At 37.2% G+C, this 11,736-nt stretch overlaps 1 protein-coding gene across 1 annotated transcript; it reads right to left on the reverse strand.

Annotated features, from left to right (window-relative positions):
* Positions 1–6,387: 6,387 nt before the first annotated feature.
* LOC307122400 (ankyrin repeat domain-containing protein 34B-like) lies at positions 6,388–8,869 on the reverse strand (the record flags this gene model as incomplete). The annotated part of the gene is made up of 3 exons (XM_079846387.1): positions 6,388–6,686; positions 6,972–7,723; positions 8,664–8,869. Coding segments are annotated over 3 exons (1,257 nt in total), but the record flags the coding sequence as incomplete, so codon positions are not given.
* Positions 8,870–11,736: the final 2,867 nt, after the last annotated feature.

An 11,736-nucleotide genomic window follows, 5' to 3' on the forward strand; every position in this document is an offset into this window, starting at 1 on the left:
TATGAGGGGCAGGCTGAAATTTGATATTTTACTGTGAGCACTTTTAGAAAACCTTTATGCCAGCTTTCCATATCTGTCTGAAAACTGTGCCCAACATTATTTAGTAAACATAGCATAAGCAGTTGTCCTGCCAATTTCCTCTGTGATACGCTAACCAGACTTTGAGTAACAGCCATTTGAAATGTGCTTTTTTTTGCCCTTCCAGGGGCCTCTACTGGGTCCCTGAGGGCGGAAGGGCAGTACAACATACACAGATCTATTTTCCTCATCATGGACAACAAACTTTGAGTCACATTTAAATATCAGAGTATTTTCTCTTTTCTATTCTAACATCATGCTTGTATTAGGTTTTGATGGGTATTGTGAGACCATCTGATGAAATACAGAAATATTTGAAAGAAATGTAATATAATTATTCATATTTATTTTCTTTTATGGATAAACACCCATAAATATAATGGATGAACCCACAACAACTTGCCATTATCCAGTTTCCAGTGTAAACAAAAACTATTTAGATTTACACTTCACTATTATTATTATTAAATATAGGACAATGCACCATTAAGTAAAATAACAAAAGAGACATTGCCAAAATTGTATGTATTTTCACGTACCTGACATCGGTAATGTGCATGCTTTAATTTTTATTGCAGTAGTAAATGTACCAGATTTATCAACATGGATCATCGTCAGTTAAGCTTGAAGTGTTTGAAATCCTTCCCTTTATTTTGTAAAACTCCATCCATTAGCCCAAAAACCGAAAACTAATGACTTGGCCAGAAGGAATTCTGCGTGTAAGCCTTTTCAGCCTTTCTGTGAAGTTCTCCTAATTTATTGATATCTCATTTTAAATCTGACTCCATTAATAATTTTATCTGACTCCAATTCTAAGTGACTCCATAAAGTGTGCTACATTTAGAGTTTATCAGCTGATTTTACGATTAGTTGCGATTTAATTTAGATTGTTGATTTTCTTTATATCTTCCTAGTTTTTATATTCGTTCATCGAGAGACCCTAAATCGCACAGAGACATGACGCGTCCGGATTTCGCGCGCTCACGGGCACAAAACGGTTACTTCTGTAATTAGTCAGAGGGTGTAGAGTGAATATTTTACCTTTAAGTGGTTGCACATGCTCACTCAACAAAAAGTGTAATTTTAACAATATTCACGGACTACAACTTGCTAACCCAGCGATAGTCAGAAATCGGAATATCGCGCACGCTGCGCTCCATGCTTCGGTCGTGGCGTCATCGGTTTGATCTATCATAACCCTAGATTTTGCGGTAATAAAGGACTCTACATCGATCCATACTAGAATAACGATTTCGGAACCATACAAGAGAAATCAAGGTTAACATTTATTTTGGCCAGACAGGAAAAGTAAATACGTAAACAAGAATCCATGGTACACAACTGATCAGCGTAAAAACATAAAACACAATTGCAAAGCAATATGAAAATAATTTAAAAGAGTCATCATGTCTGGCACATCTACATGCAGTTTGCACGGGGGGGTCTGATTGCAGAATATTCCCCCAGAGAGTTAGAACATCCAGCCTTAAATACTCCAACTAGAACAAAAGGTTTGTAAATATTTGCAACACCCCCACCTGGTTTTGGGGGAGTGGATCAGATATCTTTGAAGAGACTACTCAAAGGAGAACTGAATTCTCATTAGTTTTCCAATCTTTCTAATACTACCAGTGACTGCAGTGAAACTGGGACCATTTTACCATTCGCACTGAGACCTTTAAAAAGACATCAAACATGAAAAGGATAAAACAATAAATTTACAAATAACATCATCACTGATATAGCTGCATTTGGTGACTTGAAACCAGGACAAGGAGAGGGCAAAATGGGGAGGGGGGAGGAATGTTTGTCAGGGTGTTGTCACAGTTTCTGTGAGATCTTTTCCTCAAGATTAGTGACTTTTATTGTTCAATTGCTGAGGTATGTATCTCAGCTTTTGTCTTAGCACCAAAACCGACTCTTACATGTTCAGCTGTTTATAAAAGCCTTTCTGAGGTCATGAAGGCTAGACTTTGCATCGTGGCCACATCTGTGCCATCAGAAAGAGTATTTTCGAAGACTGGGCAGATTATCTCGGACAGAAGAAACAGGCTCAGCCCAGCCAAGGTCCGGGAGCTTGTTTTTTTGAATGCAAATATGCCTTAAAGCAGGCCCTAAAATATAGCCACAGTGTGTTTTACAATTATTTATTTGTTTGTTTATTTATTTGAAAAGCCTGGCTCGTTGTGCAATATTGTTTTTAGGCTTTATATTGTGATTTAAGTTAAGTTATGGTTATGGTTATTATGCTCTGTGGCTTTATAGTGTCCTTTTAATTTGTATTTATTTTTATTTATTTTGATTTAATTCCTTTTTGGATGGTTATCTCATTTGTTTTAAAGCTTTGTTGGCAAATAATAATAATAATAATAAACAAACAATAAACAACCAGTCAAGAGTGTGTACAGTGTTGTAATAAGCTATGTTACAAAGGTGTAGGTTTCAAACTTTTTAGGTGATTTATTATGGACAAAAACATAGTGAATGACTCAAAAATATGCATGAATCTAAAATACATAACACTTAATTTCATTTTTTTTTAAACGGATTTTTATCCAGTAATAACACAAGGACAAAAAATAAACTCAATAGAGAAAAATAAAATACAGCTGATTAAAAAATTAGTAATAGTCTAATTGACTTGAATTTGTGATGTTAGACTTGAATAGTCAATATATTTCCCATACATGAAACACAACCCAGTCTCTTTTTGTTAAATGCAAGTTTATGTATGATCAATAATACAAAACGTATAATAAGCTACACATGAAATAAAGCAAACAATTCAGTCAAACATACAAAGTCAGTGCTAGTCGGCTAACTTACAACGGTAACGTACAGTTATAGCCTAAAAATAAACAAGTAATGAAACTTCACTTTGCACTCAGCCTAAACGATTTGCCAGGGAACAAATTATAGATCCATGAGAGCAAATATGGGCCGTTAAATCTCCACAAGACTAATTATAGCTGGAGACACCACAGAGACATCAGAGCCAGCGGCAGACGTCAGAAGGACTGGCCGAGGAAAGTCAACTCTCGCCGGCTAAACAAGCGCTGACCGCCGCTGACTCACTGGAGCTCACAACTCGAAAAACACCAGATAAAATGTTTAAATAGGCACTCTTCTTATAAATAAACCACAGATTTGAGCTTTAAACAACTACATTATCGACTGAAAAAGTCTTAAAACTACGTTTTGCCACACATTAACAGTAGATTAATGTGTGTAAACACAGTGTGTAAACACAGCCCATGTCAGCCATTTCTCAACGAGACGAACATGTGAAGAGAGTAAACTCCAAATGTTCAAGCATCCAACTTTGCGCGAATAGCGGGATTTATTCACGCCACATAAGTTCTTCATTCTTAGGCTGAAACGCGGGCTAGTGAGAGATTGCCTGTTTGTCACGATGACGTCTAAAGTCCCCGCCAAAGGATGTAGTCCCTTTTAGCAACCATCGTTTTTAAGACACAATAAAGTAAAAAAAAAAAAATCACAAGCAGGTTTTAATGTGTTTTATGTCATAGATCAAAACGTGAAAATATTTAGAGGCTTTGTTAACCACAGACCTTATTTCAGGCGATTTAGCAAAAACCCATTCAAAAAACCCATAGACTTTAGGGCGAGGGAACCGGTAGGGCTAAAATGCTAACTCACTTCCGCGTTTTGGCCTACAAAGTGACGTCATTACTTCGGCACTCTATAGTGAGCCGTTGGAGATCCCATCCTACGTCACGATGTACCACAACGTCCAATAGGAAAATTCAACTGCAGTAGCCACCGTTCAACCTTAAGAGGGCAGCACTTTGGCGGTTTTACACCATATTTTATAGAATTAAAACACTTTATACTCAAATGTCTAAACATTTACTCGAATCAATGAACAGCATTAATAAAGCCCCAGTATTACAGATCATTAACTAAAAAAAGTTGGTTTAGGGTTTAGTTACCCTTTAAGTTTGAGGGTTGAGGGTGATTGCACAAGTTCATTTTTTCAGTCACTCTTCAGTCACGTCTTTATTCATACTGTGAAAAAGCATAGTTTCTTATGTGAAAGAAAACAAGTTTCTTAAAAGGACAATGTTAATTGTGCTTTGGATTATTTGACACTTTCCTATTAAGATGCCAAATTAAAAGCACCATTCCTACATTTTATTTGTGCTTTGCCTTTATGAGATTCTGTTGAACATCATCTTGTCTTCTCTCTCTTTAAGGTACAGCCTGACTGTATGGACAGGCAAGGATGATGTTCTTAATGTGGAAGAGCTGTTGCCCTACAGGCAAAACTTCAGCAAAACCAGGATCTACTATGATCTGTTAGAATCACAAATCAAACCGTTTAAAGGACTACCTGGCTACTCCTAAAAAAGCAATTCAACTTATTGACATTAGTTATGTTTCCATCCACCTTTTTATGCTCATTTGGGGAAATTGCATTAAATGTTAAAAAGTGCATAAAAATGTATGCGCTCAATTGAGGCATATACATTTTTTTTATCTGATAAAAAGACGAGCATAAACTATGATGGAAACACATTTACAGAATAAATCCCTCGATGCGCAACAAAAAACTCATGTGACATTGCCTCAATAGTGGATGTGATTGGATATCTGGACTAACCAGTGGACCAAATTCACCGCACACCATCTCAAATTGGTCATTCTGAAATGCCTGAGCCAAAGTCTGTCATCAGAATGATTTGGTTTGATTGCGTTCCCAAACACCAGGCATCACAAGCAAGATAACGCTCTTAGACACTATTTACAATGTAGCAAAAAGAGCCCCAGTGGCTTCCCCAATTGCAGAAACTGTAAATATACACTATGTACTGAAGTTTTAGGGTTTAAACTCTGAATTGTATTGGTTGTCATGCTTAAACAATTAATGTACAACGTGAAAGAAAAATACTATATTTTTGTAATCTACATTTGCATTTTGTAACACTTTGTATATTTGCATTTTGTCATTACAAATTAATAATAAAAGTATGGGGGGAAAATGCTTATCCTTAGAAAGATTTTTTAAATGTTTTTGAAAAAAGTCTCTAATACTCACCAAGGGTGAATTTATTTGGTCAAAGATACAGTAAAAACAGTACTATTGTGAAATATTATTACAGTGTAGAATAACCTTTTTCTATTTTAATATATAGCTACATTTTCTGCCGCCATTACTCCAGTCTTCAGTGTCACATGATCCTTAAAAAATCCAGCATTCTTTGATGAATAGAAAGTTCAAAAGAACAGCATTTATAAAAAAAAATAAATAAATAAATAAAATAAAAAAAATCGGTAACCATGTAAAAGTCTTTACTGTCACTTTTGATCAAATTTTGATTTAAAAAGTAAAAAAAAATGTATATCTATTTTTATTTATTACCAACCCCAAACTTTTGAACAGTAGTGTATAACAATGATTTATACAAGAAAGTGTTGTTATCTGTTACAATGTTTCTGTTTCATTTATTAGTGCAGTAAAGTAGTTCTCAACATGTCCAATGATACTGCATGTTATTATAAAATGCTTAAAGGGATAGTTCGCCCTGAAATGAAAATAAAACCATCTTTTACTCACCCTGCTGTTGTTCTAATGCCCTCTGTCCTTCTATCTTTTTTGGACCTCAAAAGCAGCATTTCTTTCAATAGTCCTGCACGCACTCCTTCCTATAATGGCAGTGAATAGCGACCAGGCTAAAACATTACAAAAATTATACAAAAGTTTCACGCAATGATACAGTTAGACGCGCGCCATATATGGAAAGCGTTCAGGAGGAATACTATAAGGTTTTGCGAGAAAGAAACTGTATTATTCAGTCAAAATACTGAGCTTGGCCATTACTTTGTGCACATTCCCATATATATATATTCAGTTTCTTGCGTATAATATATATATATATATATATATATATATATATATATGCAAGAAACTGAAAGAATTGTTTTATGCAGCATTTATTTAGTCAATGGATAAATACAAGTCACAATATAGTATCTGTTGTAAATACAAAGACATTGCAGGCATAAATCAGGTTTAAAGAGACAGCAGTACATTAAAAAGCAGCAAATGTTTCAGTATTCTGATTCAGTGCACTAATGAGTGAGAGTACAAAGAACAGCAGTAAAGTGCAGTAAAGTTTATAATGGTCAAAGCAAACATATTACTACTGTCCAGTCTGGAAAGTGCATTTTAGGGGGTGGTTTATGTTTATTATGATTCATATTTAAAATGAATTCTGTTCAGATTTCAGACTTTGACAAGTTAAATTTCTATATTTACCACAACTTTCCTCTGTGATATTTACTGACCAAAGATTTCCTCGATCCAGGAACAATGGGTGTAGTTCCTGCCACAGGCTTGCTTCCACTGTTGAGGCTAACACTGGTATTGACTTTGATGTCTGGAATGGGTGCATGCGGATTAAGAGGTGGCAGATAACCAGGGCGGGTTTGTGAGATATGGTCAAGGAGTAGGACTCCGGATCGCCTCCGCTCCAGCATCGCCGGGCTCCTCCTCTGAACGAGACTTTCCAGAGACTCTCTGGATCCAGAGAGAGTGGAGGAGCGGCTGGTAACAAGCTTGCGTTTCTCCATCCCCCCAGTTCCTCCTCCTCCTCCAGTCTTCTTGAGGTCTTCAGAGAGTTGGCTGCCAAATTGAGGCAACTGAGAGTCAGAACTGTAGTTGTCCAATCCGAAGTTGCGGCGACGAAACCCATTGCGCAGGCTTGATACAGCCAGGTTGGGAAGACAGTCTGGGTCCCAGTCCATAGGAGCAGTGTCTGAGATGGATGCCTGCTTGAGGTTCTGATGTGAGGAGGAGTGAGGTAGCAACTCACCATCGTAGGACATGTTTCTACTAAGCCATTTCTGTTCTTTTGTTAGTTCTTTTTCACCATCAGATGTGGTCTCAAAGGCTTTAAGCAGATTAGCAGAGTCTTTGACGTCAATGCTTTGGTGCCGAGCTACCATAGCTCTCAGTGGTGTTCGGCAACCATTGTACCCAAATGAGAGCTCCTCTTCGGGGGTGATATGTAGAAGCTCTTCAGTCAAGGATGAGGACTTGCTTTGCTGTAGGAGCAGAGATGGAGGGATCTTCAGCCAGGGCTCTGAGTGAAGCCTCTGTAGATGAGGCAGCTTCACGACACTAGCTGCTTGCAGAGGGCTTGAATCTTGAATCTGTGATCCTGGTTTGGATGAGGGAAGTGTTGGAGTGGATCCCAGGGTCTCAGATTGGTTATTGGTGGGTGTTGAGATATGCGGGGTAAAAAGTGTAATTTCAGAGGGGTACATGTATGACGCAGAGGCACAGTGCAAACGGTCCTCAAGATTTGGAGGTGGTGGTACGTTCAGATACTGCTTGGTAATTTGTCTTCCAGAGGGTAGTTTGTCTGTTGTAATGATGATGACTTCTTTGCCCTTGGCCTTGCAGGCGTCCAGTAGTACTCTCAGTGCATCCTCGTCTCCAGCGTTAACTGCATAGACCAGAGCAGAGGAACTATTGTGGTCCTCTAAACTAGGGTCAGCTCCACTGGAGAGCAGAAGCGACAGCACCTCTTCGCCCGCCCGCTCTATGCAGGCATGCATTAGGGCTGTCTTACCAGACTTATCCTGAATGTTGGGGTCTGCTCCATTTTCAAGAAGATACCTGTTGAGAAGATTGATTCATTAGAGTGAGCTCAGAGGAAAGGATCAATGGCATATCAGAGTGTCCATGATAAAAAAAACTAATCTTGTAAATACACATCTTATCCAAAAACGTTTGTTACACGACCATTCCTAAATGTAGGATCAGGAAGATGTTTTTGAAGTCTCTAATGTTCACAAAACTAGATTTATTTCAAAAATAGCCATATTGTGAAATGTTATTAGAATTCAGAACTGTTTTCTATTTTAATATATTTTTAAAATGTAAATTATTCATGTGATGGCAAAACTATCAGCAGCCATTACTCCGGTTTTCAGGGTCACATGATCATTCAGAAATCATTCTAATACATGATTTAGTGCTTAAGAAACAATGTAGAAAACAGCTGATACTTAATATTTTTTGTGGAAACCATGATACATTTTTTCAGGATTCTTTGATGAATAGAGTAAAAAGAATAAAAAAAAACTATTTATTTGAAAAATAAATCTTCTGTAACATTTTAAATGTCTTTACTGTCACTTGACATTTTTAATGTGTCCTTGCTGAATAAAAGGTATTATTTAAAAAAAATGCTAAACTTTAAAAAGTTATCTTTAAAGATAAAACTTTCTTTTTTTTTTAAATATAATTTTTGGGGAGTCATTATATGATCTTGCATTATAAAATGGTCACAGTTTCTGATGGTTTAAGAGACTTATTGACCGTGACACAATGAGGGTCTGTGGAGAAGCAGTTTTGTTACAATATTTTTTTCAGTACTTCAGCTTTTTTTTTTACTTAATGCCCCCTACCAAAATATCAAAATGAAATTAATTTCAGAAATTAAAAATATGCATACAAGTCACTATGTATGAATTGCATTTTTACCATCCTTAAAACAACAACAATAAGTTTCAATGCACAATCAGCTAGTGTAATCAACTTACAGGATACCCACCTGATGATCTTTGGTTTTGGCACACTTTGAACATCAGCATGGTGACTTTTGCAGGCCACCATCAGTGGAGTTTCTCCCCTCTCATTGCTCTCATTAATGTAAGCCCCTCCTTCCAGCAGCAGGCGTGTCATCCTTAGGCGGCACAGATATACTGCTTTCAGCAAAAATTTTCCACCCGTGCGTTCCACCTCTGTTGAGTCCTCCATGATTATGTGGTGTGACCGTTGAGTGGCTAATGTCACGTGGGTTCAGTGGATCACAGGAGCTGATTTCTTTATTGGCTTCTGTCAGGGAAGAGAAGGAGAGCATACTTTATCAGAAGCAGAGTTTTTCAAGATTTTCACTTAAGTGTCTCCTTTTAATCCAATTAATTTGCATCAAAGCAAACCTGATGTCTATTTGACATTGAGATGTTCTCTCCCTCTTCACATCAGAAGAATATGCTAGAAAGGTTTCCTGCTCTAATCCAGTGTCTCTCGCCATTCACCGGATAGACACTAATATGAAGCTGTTTTTTGATGACTATGTAGGTGGCATGTCTAGGTGGTACTTGACAAGAAGAAATAGAAAACTGAATTAGTTATCTAATCCTCATTACATAATATGAATTACTCTTTCTTTTATATTCTTTAAATTTTTGCAGACTATTTTTGTTCCCAACATGCATTTATGCAACATATATTCTGTGTTTAATACAAGTTAAACTCAATCGCCAGCGCTTTTGGAATCATGTTGATAAACAGAAAATAAAAATAACGAGTGAATGGGGCCAACTTAACACGTAAAACACTAAAATTAAAACACCTTTACAGTTTAAACAATTCAGATTATAATACAGAAGTTTAGTTTTAACAGAAGAATATGTAAGTGTTTTATAAAAATGATATTTTCTGCCTTTAAATAAAAGAAAATACTGCCCCATTTACTTCCATTGTGTGCATTGCTGTAACCTTAATTTCTGCTTTTTTAAAAGAAAAGATCAGAGATGGTTTGCAATTATTGTGCTGTCGATTATGCTTTATTTCTACAGTACTTTCATGTACTTTTAATATAGCATGTGTGGTATAAGTGACATCTTAAAGGGATAGTTCAAAATGTACTCGTTTACTCACCCTCAAGTTGTTCAAAACCTGTATGAATTTCTCTTCTGCTGAATACAAAATATATTTAGAAGAATATGGGAAACCAAACAGTTTATGGACCCCATTGACTTCCATAGTATGGAGAAAAAATATATATATATATACGATGGAAGTCAATGGGGCCCATACACTGTTTGGTTACCAACATTCTTCAAAATATCTTCTTCTTTGTTCAGCAGAATAAAGAAACTCATACAGGTTTGGAACAACTTGAGGGTGAGTAAATTTTGACAGAATTGTCATTTTTGGGTGAACTGTCCGTGTTAGCCTGCACCAGACATGCACAGTGTCTTATAAGAGCAGTGTTTTTGTCAGTAGGTTGAAATTCAATAGCTTGAGGCAATCTGTATTTGCCTCATAGAATGAAGACATTCCTTTATACAGTCTATTGTGCATGTGGCCTTGTTCTCTCAACTCAGAGTGCAGTTGCAGTGCACTCTTTATTTAACAAACAGCGAGCGCGAGACTGCCTCAGTCAGGTTTCTAAATGTGATTTCACTGGAGTTGAGTTAAGACGAGTAAGGAAATTAATCTTTTTGTGTCCTCCAACAAAAAAAAAAAAAGGATGACAACCTCGGCTGATGCTCTCAGTTTAGCTTTTCTTAGCAGTGAAGGCTGCATGTGACATTGCTAGTTTAGAGAATGTGTCAGCACCGTGGTTAAACGTTTTCTGAAATAAAAAACAAACCACGTGCAGATTATAATACCTTTATACCTGGGGTGACCAAACATCCAGGACATGTCCTGTTTTCAAGTCCTGTCCTGGCCCTAATATAATTTTATATCCCTACAGAGGGGGCATACTTTAAATGTATTGAAATTAACAAGGAATCTTCGAGTGAACTTCGAGGATCATTTGAGTATCTCATTGCCGGGCCGAGTGTCCTTGTTTTCGGTAATAAAAATATGCTCACCCTATATTTATACCTAACTTTGATATTAGCCTTAATTATGTCTACCTTTCCTGAACAAGAGCCTCCTCATATCTTTCTTTCTCCACGTGTCATGTTTTTTATGCTAATAAACCACTTTGTCCTGACAGTTTGGCAGTTGACAGGCTAAAGTCCTGATTGGTCTGGTACAAGCACACTGCCTGATGCCTGCAGGACATCTCGGTTCAAGCTGCTAATTCCTAGAGCTCCCTGGGCTGGCAATTTAAAACCACAACTTTGTGTGCCATTCCCCTAGTCTTCAATCGCCCTTGGGAACAGAGAGAATCTTTAATGACAGGCCTCTCTCCCTCTGTCGCTGCCTCATGCTAAAAAGCATGGAGCAAATGAGGCCCAAAACAGATGAGGGTGCTGATTGTTGCAGCAGCAGCGGCAGCGCTGAAGTGGAGCACCAAACAGACCACTCCACGCACCTGTATGCATCTGCGATTCATGCCAGATCACGCAATACTTAATTATCCTCACAAATGGTAGGCTGAATTTGTCCCTCTCAAAACACCTGCAGGGAAAATAAAAAACGCACTCTCTGCGACATCAACCGATAAGTATAAGAATAGTTTTTATAATAAGAATAGTATTAATCAAGCACGTGCACAGGTAGGGCTCAACCTGTGCAGAGCACATGCCCTTTTTGCCCTTACACTCCGAAGTGCCCTTTTTTTGGTGGTAGTGTTTTTTGTTCCTGCTTCAATAAATCAATAGTTTTGGTAAGTGCATTTGAGTTTGACTTTTGTAAAATGTTAATAATATATTGATAAGTAATACAACCACATTTAATTTATTTTTGCCACCGAAAAATCATAAATAAGCAAAGGTGCGCCCATAGACCGCCAAGAGCGCCTGCATGCGCTGTTTCCTACTGGAACTTTCACAAAGTGACTGAGTGATCCTCGTCATCTAGGTCAAATATATTTCGTAGAAATTTGTTCTTGGATTTATGATTGCTAATACAATTAATTTGTTAACATGTAATAATATCAT

The sequence above is a fragment of the Gobio gobio genome (assembly GCF_949357685.1).
Source record: "Gobio gobio genome assembly, contig: scaffold_222, whole genome shotgun sequence".
Taxonomy (NCBI): Eukaryota; Metazoa; Chordata; class Actinopteri; order Cypriniformes; family Gobionidae; genus Gobio; species Gobio gobio.